General features: G+C 39.3%; 1 protein-coding gene across 1 annotated transcript in view; it reads right to left on the minus strand.

Moving 5' to 3' along the window:
- Window positions 1-5872: 5872 nt before the first annotated feature.
- LOC134802767 (uncharacterized) overlaps window positions 5873-19872 on the minus strand; it is a 318964-nt gene continuing 304964 nt past the window's right edge. The window contains exon 2 of the mRNA XM_063775464.1: window positions 5873-7324. Within this exon, the coding sequence (XP_063631534.1) occupies window positions 5948-7162 (1215 nt within the window). The 5' untranslated portion in view covers window positions 7163-7324 and the 3' untranslated portion in view covers window positions 5873-5947. The remainder of the gene's footprint in view (window positions 7325-19872) is intronic.

A 19872-nucleotide genomic window follows, 5' to 3' on the forward strand; every position in this document is an offset into this window, starting at 1 on the left:
ATGCATGCATGCATGCAACCGAATCACCAAGTATCACCGATAAGCCAAGGTTTGCCCTACCTATATTTGAAATAATTTCAAATAGACATAGTCATAGATTATACTCTGACATTAATTTGAATCTTTTTGGCTAAACCTTAAGGTCGAATAGCACGGAAAAAGATTTCGACAGCACGGAGTGTGCAAGTGTTATTTTTATACGTCTTAATTTCATAGAAGTTTGACATTTGAAATAACACCTGCTTGTCTGGGCTATCAAAATCGCTGCAGACTTTATCTTGGTATAACCTGGTATAACTTTAAAAATTATTTATAGCCGGTCAAACAAGTTTGCCAGTAGAAGAAGGCGCGAAATTCCAATTAATCTACTATAGGTAATTTTTTTTTAATTTGCCGCTCTTTTCTACTGACAGAAATGGCTTGATAGAGTATATGTTCTGATATTTAAAGTTATGAAAGCTTAAATAGATAATATGCGATATGCGACTTCTAAACAATAGGTTACGGGTTCAAACCTTTCTGTACCACAGAGTTCCTTAATAATCTGTAGGTAAAAATCATCACTAACGCGACCTTATAAAACAAAGTCCCCCGCCGCGTCTGTCTGTTTGTGTGTATGTATGTATGTTCGCGATAAACTCGAAAACTACTGAACGGATTTTCATGCGGTTTTCACCTACAAATAGAATGATTCTTGAGGAAGGTTTTGTTACCCATGCGAAGTCGGGGCGGGTCGCTTAGTTATTTGATAATTATCAGTCGCTTTTCGGTGAAGGAAAATATCGTGAGGAAACAGGACGCAACTCAATAAGGCCGAGTTTTCCCTTTGGGTTGGAAGGTCAGATAGATGGTTGACATTTTTGTGAATACTAGTACAATAATAGACCCTTAGTTGACTCGATCTGGATAGGTACAACCGGGAAAATGCTAAGTTTAGAATATATACTTAAGCAGGCCACTGACGAGCCTTCCAAATGGATGCCGTTACAATGGATTCATCCAAATAGACGGCATCCTAATCTATACATATAATAAAGCTGAAGAGGGTCGAAAGTCTGTACATGGAAGATATTTGAAAAAAAGTTGGCTGGGGATACTTAGAATTGATAACAGAACACGTTCCAACAGTTTTTAGAATTTTTGTCTGTTTGTCTGTTTATCTGTTTATCTGTTTGTCTGTTTATTTGAACGCGCATCACGTGAAAACGGCTGAACGGATTTTGATGAAAACTTTACTAATCTGTCGAGAACATCCCCGGCCAGGTTATAGGCTATAAAAATTCAACCCCTAAACGGGGGGGTAGCCACAACACTCGATTGACTTAAGTTTGCCCCTGAATCGTATGGCGCTACTTAGGAAGGAGGGGCGAACTTTTTTCAAATATGTGCTAACACTTTAGAGTACCCTGGTAAACTAACAGATGGCGCTGAATTTAATACGATGTGATATAAATAAGCCAAGGATAAGGAAGGAAGGCATAAGGAAGGATTTTGCCAAATTAACTCTAAGTTTAGAAAACCCCTCTTCTAAAATTTCAATCAATCGTACGGATATCAACAAATTTAATTGAATAATTGTGTTGGTTTAATAATACAACAAAATTAAACGACAGTAAATTAATTGCCCCTCATTGCACAGTACCATCTTTTGGGGAGCTGAGTAAACATTAAGTAACCAAGAAAACTAAAAATGGGTTTACATAGTTACGAGTGGTAAAATAAACACACATATCAACACGCGTATAATTGCATAAAATTATTTATTTTCTCCGTCATGAATTATACCAAATCGTAATTATATCGCATCCATATCAAATGCATATTCATACGCATCGCCTCCTTAAGCACTTAATAATGGCCACGAAGGTGGGTACTTTGAAAAAACATTGACCTCCGTCATTTGCAGTGCCGGATTAACCCTTTTAAGCAGAATAAAATTATCGAAAAATTTTCGCGCTCGCTTCGCTCGCGTTATCAATAACATTCTAAGATGCTTATGATAAAGGTGACATTCAGGTGGTGCCTGCAGCAGCATTAGGTACTCTGTTGCAACGTTACTGCTGCGGCACTGTCAATTTTCGTGATAAATGATGTGACTGATTTCCATACTAAAAGTAAAAATGTACAACTGTCTATCAAAATGCGTTTTTTATATCGAAAAATTTTCGCGCTCGCTTCGCTCGCGTTTTCAATAAAATTCTAACATATGATAAAGGTGACATTCAAATTTCGTGATAAAATGATGTGACTGATTTCCATACTAAAAGTAACAAATGTACAACTGTCTATCGAATTGCGTTTTTTATATCGAAAAATTGTCGCGCTCGCTTCGCTCGCGTTTTCAATAACTTTCTAAGATATGATAAAGGTGACATTCGGGTGGCGACTGCAGCAGCATTAGCTACTCTGTTACAACGTTACTGCTGCGGCACTGTCAATTTTCGTGATAAAACGATGTGACTGATTTCCGTACTAAAAGTAAAAATGTACAACTGTCTATCAAATTGCATTTTTTTATATCGAAAAATTTTCGCGCTCGCTTCGCTCGCGTTTTCAATAACCTTCTAAGATGTTTATGATAAAGGTGACATTCGGGTGGCGACTGCAGCAGCATTATGTACTCTGTTGCAACGTTACTGCTGCGGCACTGTCAATTTTCGTGATAAAATTATGTGACTGATTTCCATACTAAAAGTAAAAATGTACAACTGTCTATCGAATTGCGTTTTTTTATATCGAAAAATTGTCGCGCTCGCTTCGCTCGCGTTTTTGAATAACTTTCTAAGATATGATAAAGGTGACATTCGGGTGCGGATCTGCAGCAGCATTACTCTGTTGCAAAGTTACTGCTGCAGCACTGTCAATTTTCGTGATAAAATGATGTGACTGATTTCCATACTCAAAGTAAAAATGAACAACTCTCTATCAAATTGCGTTTTTATATCGAAAAATGTTCGCGCTCGCTTCGCTCGCGTTTTCAATAATTTTCTGAGATATGATAAAGGTGACATTGGGGTGGCGACTGCAGCAGCATTAGGTACTCTGCTGCAACGTTACTGCTGCGGCACTGTCAATTTTCGTGATAAAATGATGTGACTGATTTCCGTACTAAAAGTAAAAATGTACCTACAACTGTCTATCAAATTGCGTTTTTTTATATCGAAAAATTTTCGCGCTCGCTTCGCTCGCGTTTTCAATCACTTTCTAAGCTATGATAAAGGTGACATTCGGGTGGGGACTGCAGCAGCATTACTCTGTTGCAACTTTACTGCTGCAGCACTGTCAATTTTCGTGATAAAATGATGTGACTGATTCCCATACTAAAAGTAAAAATGTACAACTGTCTATCAAATTGCGTTTATATATCGAAAAATTTTCGCGCTCGCTTCGCTCGCGTTTTCACTAACATTCTAAGATGTTTATGATAAAGGTGACATTCGGGTGGCGACTGCAGCAGCATTAGATACTCTGTTGCAACGTTACTGCTGCGGCACTGTCAATTTTCGTGATAAAATGATGTGACTGATTTCCATTCTCAGCTGAAATGCAGCAATGAACGTCACTCAATTTACCAAAAAAAATCAATGTAATCTTGATGACCCTAGGGAGAGGGGCCACCATGGTCTAGAAATACTTAGGGCATCAAAATATCTTAATCCGGCACTGGTCGTTTGCGGAGTCAAACGATTTGGGACTCGCATTTTATACGCATTTACCATGCCTTCCCGAAAAAATCATTCGCGTAAGTTTCGCAACGCATTGAGGTTACAAGGGGCACGTGGTCTTCCTCAGGAGTCTGAAGAAGACCACGGTAAGTGGCGCTCTAGCCAGGCAGGCCGCTTCGTTTTCGCTCGCGCGCGTATACCTTACTGTATTGTCCGATATACACCTACTACTCTGTCGTTTAAATCCTTAGAGAATATAACCAACGGAGACGCCATGTCTATAATTTTCGGTACAAAATAGTCTGGAGTTTTTTGCGGGGGAGGGGCACATCAAATGTGTACCTACGTAACGTAAACATAGTCATGTCAGATAAACGTCGGTTGACCATTGGCCGCCTATTTTCGACAGAGGGGAACGCCTGTTAATGACCACTCCGTTTGGTTATATTCTCTAAGTTTAAATCACGTGTAAAATTTGAATAAGGGCGAATAAAACTATTGATTTTGGAGTGTAGTTTTATTTAGTGGTACCTAATTGTAAAATATTTTATCTGGACTTCAGTCCTCTAGCATATCCATCTGTCAACTTTACTTCAAGTTCCGCCTCCAGGGGAGAGGGAGAGAAATTAGGATTAGAAATTAGCCACTTACTGACACAGACCGAATTACACGCGGGCGGAGCCGCGGGCACAGCTAGTATTAAATATTGTACGTTTTTGACATTCACGGACCGATTTTGGAGTGCAGCCACGCTATTTGGACTGTTGGAAGGCTCGTCAGTGGCCACGCGTACCTTTAGCCTAAGCGCGCACCACGATTTTAGTTTTTGCGACACGATTTTAGAATCGCGCTGTAATATATCGCAGAAAATTCACTGCGCGCACTGCGATGAAAAAGTCGCGGTTTGTTCATTCTCAACATGGATTTCGTACCAGTCGTTTGTCATGAAACGTTGTCTTTAATATGTGATCGCTGTATGACTTTGAGTATTTATACCACAAAGGTGATCTCCTTCTATTTCCATAATTAAATGGTCAACATCTAGCGTCTTCAGCAGCAGGTTCCGACATGTTGACGCTTGGAGAGCGATATGCCGACTGAGGTCCGGGTGCGATTTTATTATCGCAGTGCGCGCGGGGCCATACAACTCCGTATGCCGCAATTCACTTTGCGACAATCGCGTCGCGAGCAGTCGCGGAAAAATGTGACAAATCACGATTTTAAAATCGCTGCGATTTTTTTGTCGCATATGCGCGCACTGCCATATAAACACATACGTTACATTTCTGCGACTAAATTATCGCGCGACAAAAAGTCGTGGTGCGCGCTTGGCCTTATAGGTAAAGAAAGGACGCATAGCACGCTGATTTTTGAACACCGACCCGCCTGTTTCTATCTTCGCCTTATCGAGTTCAGTCTTGTATCCTCACGATATTTCCCTTCACCACACAATCGACTGGTAATGAAATAATATTGCCAATAAGGATATTTAAGGAAAGGATAGATAGCATCTACAGCTAGGCTAGGTAGGTATTTACTCAAATAAATCGAGTGGTTCGAAAAGTAACACTTGCACCTATTGAATGTAAATATGAGGCATTATCTATGAAAAGGGACCTTATAGTCGATGGCGCTTACGCCGCACAGCGTCGCGCGGCATTGTATTTCTAACGGAGCATCGTTAATAATGGCGTAAGCGCCATCGACAATAAGGTCCCTTTTCATAGATAACGTCACATATGTATTAGTATGTAGGTAACCGTGTAATCAGGAAAAACCTTGAAAAAACCGGTCAAGTGTGAGTCGGACTCGCGTTCCAAGGGTTCCGTACATTACCCAATTTTTAACAATGTATTTTTTTATGTGGAACATGAATGAAATGTCTTTAAAAAACCTATAGGGGTCGGATTAAAACCCTAACTAATTAAGTCCGACTCACGCTTGACTGCATAATTGTAATTGGTTTTCCTGTCATCTATAGGTAAAGAACTATGTTGTGTATTTGAGACAGACAGACAGACACACAAGTGATCCTATAAGGGTTCCGTTTTTTTTTCATTTTGAGGTACGGAACCCTAAAGACTATGTAACGTTACTAACTTTAAATTTTTTTTTTATTGTAATAGTTAATAATTTTATTGTATTACAAATTAAAACATTACACCAATATTACATTAATTATAAAATACATCACATAATTACATTACATTTACACAAGTTACATAACACCAAAAAGAAACACAAGTCAAAAACAAAGCAGTACTGACTGACTGACTACTGAGTCAGTCAAATATCCCACCCCGCGTCATCCCCGGCGCAAAGGTGCCCAAAACGCTCGCCGCATTACCGCGCTGAATCGCGATGGACAACCTCTGCACCAGGAATGACCCGGAGCGGGGATCCAGGCCTCTATCTCGCAAACGGTTCCCAACCTCCTTAAAAAACTCTCTAGCCTCTGAGCACCAACAACCAGCCGTTTCGACCGCCAGAGGCACAAACAAATAGCCGTCCAATTCCGCGTACTTCTCCCGTTTTCTCAGCGCCGCCACCTCAGCAGCTGCCCCTGCTGCCCTCACGGTGCGGCCAATGTGCGATGCAGCAAAAGTGCTGACGCATGTAGCGTCCCAAAGCAAGCACTTTCCTCTCTGCCAAGGCACCAGCGTCAAACCGTCAGGCCTCTTACCATCCGACCGGCTAAGGCCTGGGGGCTCAAGCATGCATGGAACATTCGCGGAAACAAGCGCCCTCCGGACCAGATCGTTAAGAGCGTGATGGCGTGGGAATCTCCCTGCACATCGACCACAACTCAAAGCGTGGTGGCCGTTGCTCTCCACCATAGTACCGCAGATGCATAGGTGAGGAACACACACATCGCAGCCCAGGCGAAGAGCCACCGCCACCCGCATCGAATCGTTGTCAAGGAGGGTGCCCAAATGCGGAGATGGAAGCGCTTGCAACCACGCCCCCGATTCTGGTGCGGACCCCGCCAGCAGCCTCGCCCTATCCGCCCCCACTGCGTTCTCTATCAGACCCTCGACAATCCTCTTGACTCCAACATCGTCCCATAGCCGTTGTACGTCCGGCTTCTCGGGTCGGGGCGCGTTCGGATTGAGAGCCATCCAAGCCGCCAAAGCATCAGCAGCGTAAGGTATGGATACCCTGTTACCATTAGGAGATAAAATTCGAGTAACAAGATCCACGACCCCACTCGCCGATGCCAAGAATGCCGGTAGACTCACATCCCGCACGCGCCGCACCCCCAGACCACCACTCCGAATGGGCAAGGATGCCAGGTCCCATTGTTCTGGATTTAGAGCCACATTAAGCAAGGACTCAACAAACTCCCTCAAATCACAGTCAAAGGAGTCCATTTGCACAGGGTGAAGCCAAGTCGGTACTGTGCGCAAAAAGTACATGAGCTTGGGAACAGCAAAGCAGACCCGCAACAGCACGAGAGCAACATGCGCTGACAGTTTCTCTAATCTCTCCCTTGCCATCAAGAGAAGCTGTCTTCTAACCTCGAAGGCCTCCGGGACCGCTTCTGCGAAAATAGGGGAGCCCAAAAGGTTAAAATTTTGACCGGACACCTCCTTAAGACCAGGAAGGATATCATAAAAGGAGGGAAAGGAAGAACGGGCCCCGGCGCTACAGGGGAAGAACTCGCACTTGGCAGAGTTAACCTCTAGCCCCAATTCTCGAAGGCGAGGAAGAAGCGTGAGCAGATCCCGTTCCACCTCTTCTGGTTTACCTCCTATGGTGCCATCATCCAGATACCAGATGTTTAACGGGGACTGAATTTCGGAAATCGCCTTTTGTATCCCGAGACTGAATACCAGAGGACCAAGCGGATCACCCTGCTGCGCGCCGACTTGAGACTTGACTTGACTTGACTTTAAATTGTAAACGATTTCTATTTTAGATTTGTATTTTAGTTTGTAATTTTTAATCATCTTACCACAAATTTTATATACTTACTTTAATAAATAATCAATATATGAATGGCTTGGTATGGCTAAGGGTTGACAAAATATCCTTTTATGCCTTATTACAAAGCAATAAAGTTCAAAACTCGACGTCATCATATAAGAACATCAATCGCACATTCTTCATTAATTTCCACTCACGCGCAGTCAATGGCCGCTTGGCCGCCGTTTGACAGGTCATGTTTACTCTTTCTTACGCAACGCGATTATGGACATAATTCTAGGCTGCCGCGAAATCTGTATATCTGTCTCTGTCGCTCTTGTGAAGTGTGTATAGTCTGTATTTTTAGAGTATTTAAATAAAAGTAAACAAACGATTTTTACATATTCGGGTAGTTATAAAATTTATTGGTTAACCAACCAAATACAAAACCGCCTGGACGATGCCACTGAACGACTTGACTTTAAGCTTTAACCTACATTATTTGATCATGTAATGTTTTCATCTACGCTCAACTGGCTTAAGGAGCCATTTGAGGGTAGATTTTGTTTACTTTTATTTAAATACATGAAGATACAGAGTATACCGGGTGTGGCCTGTAACACGAGCAAATAATTAAAACATGGATTGTACTCCTCAAACGGTGACACTGTTGTTCAATAACTTTTAAAAATTATGAAGTATTTAGACTTTTTTTTCATACAAAATAAATATTATCTTCAATGGACGCCATCGCCATGCCATATCATTTCTGATTGACGTTGCTTGTCACGCCTTAAACATAACAAAATTCGCAATACAATTGCGTCTTAGAATAAATTTTAAAGTGTATTCAAGTTATATGCATTCACTGATTCAAAATCAAGATAAGATAAGATAAGATAATCGTTTATTTGATAAAACACGAGTTATAAATAAGATGTCAATATATACAAATTCAGTTCTTTACATGTCTGGCTGGAATTTCAGCATTCAAATATTTATCACAAAATTACATAACAAATATTAAATAAGCAGTAAGTACAGAATAATGTTGAAGAGAAAGAAAAAAAAAATGTCAATGTGTATCAATGTCAAATTACTAAACTAAATTATCTAAATATTGTTAATTATTAATAGTTGTATTAAACCACACCACAATCAAACCACAAGTTATTTTTAAAAGTTGCTGAATAAATGTTGGTCAGTATGAGGAGTACAGCCTACAGTTAATTTTTTTGCTCGTATTACAGGCCACACCCGGTAGATAGACGGTATTTCGGATTTTAAATTTCTGAATTTGTCGTGTTCCTTCACTGTACGTACTGATTGTATGTGAAGCATAAGTCATCATCTTCCTCGCGTTATCCTGGCTTTTTGCCACGGCTCATAGGAGCTTGGGGTCCGCTTGACAAGTAATCCCAAGAATTGGCGTAGGCACTAGTTTTTACGAAAGCGACTGATCTAACTGACCTTCTAAGCGCCACTTGCACCATTCCACTAACCCGGGGATAACCGGTTAAACCTGGAGTTACCATAGTTACCTACCAGTCCAATTTGACACTGGCCCTAATAGCATTTTCTTGTAGGGATTTTGTTGGGCCTTTGTTTACGTATTAGTTGGGCAACCGTTATATTTGGCCGTACGATTTGCTGGAGGGCCCTCGACAAAGGCCCTCCCGAAGATTCCCAACAGAGGGCCATAAGAGTAATTTTTTCGTTGGGCCTATTTAAATAAATCATACAATTATTCAACGGTGGTGGTTTTGGTTGGGCCGTGGTTGGGCCTATACACATTTGTTTGATGGTTGGTTAATTGTTACATTTGGCCGTACGATTTGCTGGAGGGCCCTCGACAAAGGCCCTCCCGAAGATTCCCAACAGAGGGCCATTAGAGTAATTTTTTCGTTGGGCCTATTTAAATAAATCATACAATTATTCAACGGTGGTGGTTTTGGTTGGGCCTATACACATTTGTTTGATGGTTGGTTAATTGTTACATCTGGCCGTATGGCTTGCTGTAGGGCCAACTGCAAAAAAATAAAAAAGGGCATTTTTTTCGTTGTGCTTCTGTTTGCAAATTCAACAATTACCCAACGGCAAGTCAGGTAGGTCGGTAGGTAGTCGTGCACCAGGTTGAAGGCCCAACACAGCTTGTCCCACAAAGGGCCAACATTGTAACTTTAACGTTGGGCCTTGTGTAGGATTCTTACAATACTACCGTAGGTAAATAGTTGTGTAATTTATAGTGTGCCTACAGTCTAATTATGTAATGGGCTTTTGTTTACGAGTCCTACAGTTACCCTACGTTAAGTAAGTGGTTGTGTAATACGACGTTGGGCCTTTGCTGATAAATATTACAATTACACTACGTTAGGCATTGGTTGTATCCACATGAAGGCCCTAGGCTAGGCAGCAGTTGTTGTTAATCTCTCTGTATCGTTCCAATTTTAGTATATGTACTGCCGAAGCAAGTACACTTACTATACACTCTAATTTGTATATATACTAACCGCACTTCGAAACTTCGTAAGCGAGATTTATGTTTTTTGAGATTTAAATTGAGAAAATGTTGGTAAAATACAATTTTTTAAAATTTATGTATGAATTTTATAGTTATAGCTATTAGATTTATAACTTACTTTTAAAAAATATTATGATTATATCCGGAATAATCGAGAAAATAACTATAACTTCGATGTTTGGAGACAGTAACGCCATCTAGTGACGCCACAAGCAAACTCAACTGGTATTGTTGGGCATCAGTACCACAGCCAATGTTGGTAAATGCGATATTTGTGCTCACTGGGCCAACGAATGTTATCGTTGTTTAGCCACCGGTACCAAAATACACAAAGGCCCATTGTTAGGCGTCAGTGCCACAGCCAATGTTGGTAAATACGATATTTGTCATCATTGGGCCATCGGATGATATCTTTGACTAGCCAACGTTACCAAAATACACAAAGGCCCATTGTTGGGCATCCGTGCCACAGCCAATGTTGGTAAATGCGCTATTCGTCACCATTGGGCCAACAAATGTTATCGTTGTTTAGCGAACGGTAGCAAAATACACAAAGGCCCATTGTTGGGCCTCAATGCTACAGCCAATGTTGGTAAATGCGATATTTGTCGTCATTGGGCCATCGTATGATATCGTTGATTAGCCAACGTTACCAAAATAAACAAAGGCCCATTGTTGGGCATCAGTGCCACAGTCAATGTTGGTAAATGCGATATTTGTCATCATTGGTCCATCGGATGATATCGTTGATTAGCCAACGTTACCAAAATACACAAAGGCCTATTGTTGGGCATCAATGCTACAGTCAATGTTGGTAAATGCGATATTTGTCGTCATTGGGCCATCGGATGATATCGTTGATTAGCCAACGTTACCAAAATAAACAAAGGCCCGTTGTTGGGCATCAATGCTACAGCCAATGTTGGTAAATGTGATATTTGTCGTCATTGGGCCATCGGATGATATCGTTGATTAGCCAACGTTACCAAAATAAACAAAGGCCCATTGTTGGGCATCAGTGCCACAGCCAATGTTGGTAAATGCGATTTTGGTCATCATTGGGCCATCGGATGATATCGTTGATTAGCCAACGTTACCAAAATACACAAAGGCCCATTGTTGGGCATCAATGCTACAGCCAATGTTGGTAAATGCGATATTTGTCGTCATTGGGCCATCGGATGATATCGTCGATTAGCCAACGTTACCAAAATAAACAAAGGCCCATTGTTGGGTATCAGTGCCACAGCCAATGTTGGTAAATGCGATATTTGTCATCATTGGGCCATCGGATGATATCCTTGACTAGCCAACGTTACCAAAATACACAAAGGCCCATTGTTGGGCATCCGTGCCACAGCCAATGTTGGTAAATGCGGTATTCGTCACCATTGGGCCAACGAATGTTATCGTTGTTTAGCGAACGGTAGCAAACTACACAAAGGCCCATTGTTGGGCATCACTGCCACTGCCAATGTTGGTAAATGCGATATATGTCATCATTGGGCCAACGAATATTATCGTTGTTTAGCCAACGGTACCAAAATACACAAAGGCCCATTGTTGGGCATCTGTGCCACAGCGAATGTTGGTAAATGCGATGGTGGGCCAATACAAAATTAATGTTGGCTACGGAACGAACCTCATCCCAACGTTTTCCCTACCGTTGGCACCGTGGGCCCCAACGAAAATGCTACTAGGGGGGTTAACGGTTTAACCGGTTAACCCCGGGTTAGGGGAATGGTGCTAGTGGGCCTTAGCCAGCCTATTTTTATTTTTTCTTACATAGGGGTGGGAGGGGGTCAAAAACGGACAAAATTCGTCTTATGTAATAAATGAATGGCGCCCATGGCAAGTTATGTTTGCCCGTTCGAATGGGCCGATTGCTGGACACTCCAAATGACATCAATTTATTTTTTTCTAGCAGTCAACGGCCCCCGTATGGTAAGTTATGTTTGCCCTTTACGCAATGGCTCTAGAGTCAATCTCCATATGCCTAAACACTCCAGACAGACAAACATACAGGTCAAAGAACTTTGGACAACGCATTTTACCGAAAAAAAAGTAGGAAAAGTTTTACCACTTTGAGAATAAGGTCTAGATTCGTCTGTGTTTTTTTTGCTTCGATAATCTGTTTGCATTTGTATTAATTAGCCATAATTCTAAGACTAGGTTTTTCTAAAACAGTTTAGTTGATAACTAGTTTTTGTATGTGGGTTTGCATCATAGAAGGTAGGATCCTATAGAAGTGCACAAAACATACGCAATGCGACACTGTGATTGGTCGAATTTATTTGTTGCCCACCATAATCCCTACTAAATTTACGGTGGCGAACAAATAAAATGTGAGACTGTGACAAGGACAAACAATAATAGCTCTTTCGCTGCTACTCCTACTGAAAGATACATAAGACTATCCTGTTCGGTCACTTCCCCCCACCTTTCATGCCAGATCCAGTTTTATTATATACTAGATTCATGGTTTGCATGCAACGATAAATATTTTTTTACTGACAAACCGGTAGAAAGATACTAAATTTAAAATTTATTTGGGAAATCGATAGGTACTTTTTTAAAAGACGACAAAAAGACAAATCAATCCAAAATCTGCATATCGTTATATAAATATTATGTTTGTGTTTATGTTAATAAAAATGCTAAAAATAACTTGATGTGGTTGCTACAGCGTTTTAATAAAAAAAAATCATTCTTTAGAGTTTTTATGGAATTAATAATTGTCTATGACCAGCCAGTTGGAAAATAACGAAGTTATTTTTATCCGACTTCAAAATGGAGGAGGTTTTCAATTCGTTTCGGAAACTTTTAATTTTTCTATATGTGACTTGAAGATTTCTATTTCCAATTTTATATTTCATTATCTTAGCGATAAAGTTGTTCATAAGTAATAATTATAAGGCAATTAAGCGTATACTCGTAATCGTATTTCAGTAAGTCATTGTACTTACTGACGTTACTTACGTAATTGGTTTAGAAGTGGTTTTAATTTAACTTTATTAAAATTAAAACAAATTAGTGTTACTAATAAAAAAGAAAATAAAGGCATTCCTTAATTAACACGATTCTAAAATTGTTATTACATGTGTTCATGATAGTTCCGCCATTTTTAACTCATCTCTTAGACTGCGGATCTATTGAGTGAGAGGGGCGAGTAGCGGATGAGGGATGACACAGCTTTATTTATCTTTTTAGGGTTCCGTACGCAAAGGGTAAAACTGGACCCTATTACTAAGACTCCGCTGTCCGTCCGTCCGTCCGTCCGTCCGTCTGTCACCAGGCTGTATCTCACGAACCGTGATAGCTAGACAGTTGAAATTTTCACAGATGATGTATTTCTGTTGCCGCTATAATAACAAATACTAAAAACAGAATAATATAAAGATTTAAGTGGGGCTCCCATACAACAAACGTGATTTTTGACCGAAGTTAAGCAACGTCGGGCGGGGTCAGTACTTGGATGGGTGACCGTTTTTTTTGCCGTTTTTTGCATTATGGTACGGAACCCTTCGTGCGCGAGTCCGACTCGCACTTGACCGGTTTTTTTTAACTTCAGATTGTGTTTTTCTAATAAAGGGAACAAAACAAAGTAATAACCAACTTTTTCATGGCACTCTCTGCCATAGCTACGTTATCCTGGGTCACTCTTCACTATTAACACCCCGGTTTATTGGTATACCTTTAAAATTTAAATAAACTTAAAACCTCGTGATAGGCTTAAAAAAATATAAAAAAATTAAATAAGTACTTCGTTGATTCATTATCAGAGCGAACTCACAATGATCTTAAGTGCCACAAAATTTCGCGAGAATCGGTTAAGAAATGCGATCTGCAGAGGAGTACAAGCGGATATACGAAACGGAGACCTTCGCTGACGCTCGGTCAATAAAGCCTGTAGCGTCTTGGTAAGGCGCATCACTATAAGTTCTTGTAGAGCCGACGCGCGCTCGATCGGGGCTGTCCATAAATTACGTCATCGATTTTTGTCGGTTTTTGACCCCCCCCCCCCTAAAATCATCCAAAAATCATGCTTCGAATGACCCCGTTTCCTCCTACGTCATGCTACCATCATCCGATATCCAGACCCCCCTCCCCCTAATTTGAAATGACGTAATTTATGAATAGCCCCATCCCCACGGCCCCAGCGTTTTGACCCCAAACCACCCCAAACGCCTCAAAATTGTTTTCAATTTAAATCTACCAACCTACCTACCTACCTACCTATAGTAGGTACCTACAGAAACTTGTTCTGATTCTTATGCATTTTCTCGCTCGCTCACACACTAAGACCGTACGTTTAATACCATTAAATACTGGTATAAATTAGATACATCCGTATGTCAATTTTTTACGTGAGAAACCGCGGGCAATGGCTTTATAATACTTTATACCGGGTGTGGCCTGTAACATGAGCAAATAATTAAAACATCGATTGTATTCCTCAAACGGTGACAATTTTGTTCTACAACTTATAAAAATTATGACGTATTTAGACTCCCTATTTTTCATACAAAATAAATATTATCTTCAATGGACGCCATCGCCACGCCATATCATTGTGATTGACGTTGCTTGTCACGCCTTAAACATAACAAAATTCGCAATACATTGCGTCTTAGAATAAACTTTAAAGTGTATTAAAAATCAAACCACAAGTTATTTTTAAAAGTCGATGAACAAATGTTGGTCAGTATGAGGAGTACAGCCTACAGTTTAATTTTTTACTCATATTACAGGCCACACCCGGTATAGCTTTTATTGCTCAAGCATTGACTACCTCCCATAGACAGCATTTTAAAGTAGGTATGTATATTCAATTTGAACGCAGGTCAACAAAAATAAAGGTGTATTCCTATTTTTCCCCGCCCCACGTGACCGCCGCCGTACATGAGGCGGGGACGAATGGGAATGATTTATACAGGAAGTCCCAGAAATACCACGTCACAGTGACACCGGAGGTAGGTCAATTCAAGAGAAACCTAACTAGCCTAACATGACCCCAGTAAAAGTGGCACGGTTTTTGAGTTATTACCGAAAAAAAATTGAGAATTTTCCCCTTTTTTTAACATTTTTAGTACCAGCATCGATTTCGAAAGCTCTTAAAAATGGTTTTTTTTGTTTATCAAATCATAAATAGTTAATTTATCTAAATTCAGTGCGAAGTGTTCAGAAGTGTTATTTTGTCAGTAAGAGGCAAGGACGCATATTGAGGGAGATGAGGCTAAATATCGTTTTTGGCTACACAATTAGTAAACATTCGCATTTTCCTCGATAACAGTTGTCAGATGTCTCAAAATTTACGTTGTTTCAACCTACCTCTGTTTGAACTCGCCTCGGTCTCCCCTACTAAGGGGTCATCCATTAATTACATCACACGTTTGGGGTCATCCATTAATTACATCACACGTTTAGGGGGAGGGAGGGGGTCAAGAAAATGTGACATGTTGTGACAAGGGGGAGGGGGGAGTTATAAACTTTGTGACGTCACTTTAACTTCATCAGTAACCAAAAATGTATTTAAATTATTTTATACGCTAATTATCATTTAAATAACAAGGTTTTGAAACGATAACCGTTTTTATTCGTTTAATTTTATTTCTTAATCAGTTTTGGGTTATAAAATTACTAATATTTCTTTTGTCAAAAATATTTTGATAAAATATTAAATAAATATTTGCCGATTTCGTTGAAGAAATGTGACGTCACACCAGGGGGGAGGGGTTTGCCAAATGTGACCAAGTGTGACAAGGAGGGGGGGAGGGGTAAAAAAACCTAGAAATTCGTGTGACGTAATTAATGGATGACCCCTAGGGGCTGTCCATAAATTACGTCATCGATTTTTGACGATTTTTGACCCCCCCCCCCCTATAATCATCCAAAAATCATGCTTCAAAAGCCCCCATTTCCTCCTACTTCATGCTACCGTCATCCGATGTCCAGACCCCCCCCCCTAATTTGAAATGACGTAATTTATGAATAGCCCCCTAAACGCATATTACGTACAATAGGTACCTATGTCATCTATGTTCTATCCTGTAAAGATGTAGGTATGTAACTCATCTTCCATATTGATATGAGTTATAATTACATTCCACACACTAATCAAGGTCAAGTACACACCAGTTAACCACTTAACAGTAACAGTTAGCTAACAGTTATACAAATACATGTTTAATCGACCTGTCAAACTCATCAAAAGGTGTGACGTAAGTACAGTCAGCGTCGCTCGTCAAGTCGCTCAATGAATGTATTGCATTGTCGACACTATTAATTGACCGATGTTAGTCCCTATTCCGAGGTTATAAGGGCTACGTTTGGTCATCTATTTAAGTTGCTTCAGTACGGCGTAAAACACACGGAGCGACGCCTGTGCTTCGCACCGCGGCTTTTCGTTGTCGAACAAATACGGAGGAAGCCTTAGAGCAATACCACCCTTCAAACTTCAACATTTATTCACTTATACACTTTTACACGTCAACATTGAATTTACATACAAGCAAAAATAATAACAATAGGTACATCAACAATTTTATAAAATACAACCAAAGACATATGTAACTTCGTATAAGACGAATAAAGTCTAAGGAAAAAACGTGCCTCGGAATTCAAGTAAAAGTCATTCTCGAATAGATGGCGCACACACCTTTAGCCTATCCTCGGCTAGATGGCGTGACGACACCGTTTCATATTTAACAATTTTAACACATAGATATCATTGAATGAACATGGATCAAAATGATATAAAAATAATAAAATTATTTATCCATATATATACATTTTTTGATAACTTTATACGTTTTCATTTTGAGTTTTAGTCGTGTGTCGATAGATGGCAGTAAATTTACAGTGACTACAAAATTTACAATGACAGGACCCCTCTATACTATCTATAGTGTAGTAAATGAAGCAAGTTGTTGTATGGAGACCCATGCATTAATTTCTCAGTCGATGAAATTTAGCTTGGTTATTGTATAGTATGAGCCGAGACTAACATTATAAATATCCAAAAAAAAAACACTCCTAAGTTAGGTAAAAACACAAATCTGATTATATATTGAACCGAGTAATTCCTCAATCCAAAATTATTTTACAAAATAAGTTATTTGTATTAGTATGTGATACTAGAAAAAAATCTAAAAGTTTTGTCAAACATGAGAATATTTTTTTATGATACTTCCTTTTTTTGACGCTCATTTTCATCGGAAAATTGCTCTGTCATTTTTTTCTTCTTATATGATCTTAGAATATAATTTGGCGCAGTGGGTAAAAAAATCCAAAAAAAATGCGTATCGAAATGTATGTATTATAGAACTATTAAAAACTGAGAGTGGAAAATTTTTAGATTTTCATTTTGTAGGTATAAAACGGCAATAAAATGGCATTCCAGTGAAAAAATTAGACTGAGCAATTTTCCGGTCCAAGACACGCCAAAAAATTTTATTTTATTAATACTGGTACTTCTGCTGGGATATTTTTTTGATATTTCATATATTGTTGCAATACGTTTCATGAATATGTCTGGTGAAGAAAGTTTGAACGGAGCATTTTTCAGTAAAAAGATATTAACGATTTAAGACTTTAGGTATTTACTTTAATTCTATTATTATTATTCTTTGGAAATTTATACAATACTTTTTATTTATTGATACTTTATCATACTGTAAAGTTTTTTCTGGCTGAGGAATTACTGCGGGGTCCACTACCTTTATTTACTACACTACTGTTCTTTTTGATACAACCAACTGCAACTACCAATTCAAACTAACATATTGGAAGGACACCGGGAAGGGAGTCGGCATTAAAAAATCCGCACCGCTCCGTGTGTCCGCGTGTCAACAACTGCTCACAGTACAGGGTTTGGATTACCGGATAACCTGTTCGTGGTTGTGGCCACGAAACTAGCGTTTACAGCTGGTCTATGCGTAGGCAACAAAAACTTATGTAATTTATAATATTGCCAGGGAGGTTTTGGGATGATGCTGAGCAATTTTTACTATGGGACCAACACCGTAATCGCCAAAAAAAAATGTTACCCTCCCATAAAAAATGGACCAGCCAAAATGTATGAAACAGGCAAAATTTTTTTCGCGAATTCGGTGTTGGTCCCATAGTAAAAGTTGCTCATTATAATCCCAAAACCTCCATGGCAACGGGAATGCAGTTATTTTTTAGCCAACCTGTATAAGCAGGTTTTTAGAGAATATACTTTCTTATACTTAAAAAGACTACTAGAAAGTCACATAGAAGTTAAGAAAAGTTGGAGAGATTTATATGTGTGTACAAACAAATTGTTAAGTATGTCACCACTTAACGTTCTAAAGAGTAGAAGATAGTCATAGTCATATAGTTTATTGTTATTATAAATAAATAATCGCCTTGTTTGGTAAGCACTTCCCCACTTATACACTGACCTACAAAACGTGCATACCTAAGATACAAGTAAATGTTTACTTAGCTTAGGTATTGTCATCAAATTTCCATTAGAGACAGAAAATACACAATTGTATCGGTATTAAAGTTCTTAAATTTATCTTTACCTATTTTAACTAGAATCCATGAATGAACTAGTATTTTAAGTGTAAATTGTAAAATTACCATTGTATCAATCAAATTAGCATAAGTTTTAAAATGAATAAATATTATCTTATCTTATCTTATACTATCAAACTTAAGGTGTTTAACTACATATTACTCCCATCACCTCCTCGAAACAGTCACAAGTCACATGTTATCGGACGTATTTATGGACACACGATACAGTATATTGTTTTTCACGCCACTGTTCGGAAATGTGGCAATAGATGGTCTAAAACCAAGCTGGAAAGTAGGCAATAGCTGTAGCACCTGAACCACCACTACTACAATGTTTCATTGTTATCATCATCTGTCATTGGTGACGGTTCGCTACAGCAATGAGTATCATTTAAAACATAAAAATCAATAAAAGGTCTTTTTTGGCGCAACTTTTTCCTTCAAAAATATTATTAGGTTATTTATAGGACCAATTTCTTGTTAAAAAAAAAGAAATGTCAAAACCATTCAGTTCATTTTTTTTTACAATTATCCATTCAGTTCACGTTTAAGGTGTTTTTTACTTTTGTAGCTGTTTGTGGTTTTTTTTTAGCAAAAACGCTTCTAAGTTTAGATGCGGTTTGAAGCAAATAACAGAAAAACGCTTCTTAAAAGTGATAAAAAAAGTAAAAATGGCGGGATCTGAAAATACTTACTGAATTGGATAGTGTAAATTGTGTTTGACTAAAAAATACAAGAAACACGTATCCACGCTCGCTATAAAAATGAGTTCTTCTAGTGAAGAAAATGATATTCTTACGCTGACGCCTACCGAAATTCAAGAGACAGCACAGGCAGTAGCTAGTAATTTGCTACCAGAGAAATCGCGGGCTAGTACTTATAGTTATGCAAGTGTTTTCTTATTTCCTCGCAGTAGTCGTGAAAAGCACTATGTAATGCCTCGGCCGGAAACGCTAAAGATGGACTCGTATTATTTGAGGGCCTCCACTAACGTGTCGGCCCTCAAACGCACTCGTCCACCTTGTGGCGGTTTTCCGTCCTCTCCTACAATGTACTATATTTGACACCACAATAAAATATAACAGTACAAATCACAATCTTAAACAAACGTTAGGCTTGCGCTATATTAACGCGGCTCCAATACTATTGCGGTGCTATGCGACGTAAGCGCCAGCCACCATAAGGTATCTTTTCCCATGGAACGTCACTTTTACAATAACCAAATTACTAGAG

The sequence above is a fragment of the Cydia splendana genome, chromosome 25 (assembly GCF_910591565.1).
Source record: "Cydia splendana chromosome 25, ilCydSple1.2, whole genome shotgun sequence".
Lineage (NCBI taxonomy): Eukaryota > Metazoa > Arthropoda > Insecta > Lepidoptera > Tortricidae > Cydia > Cydia splendana.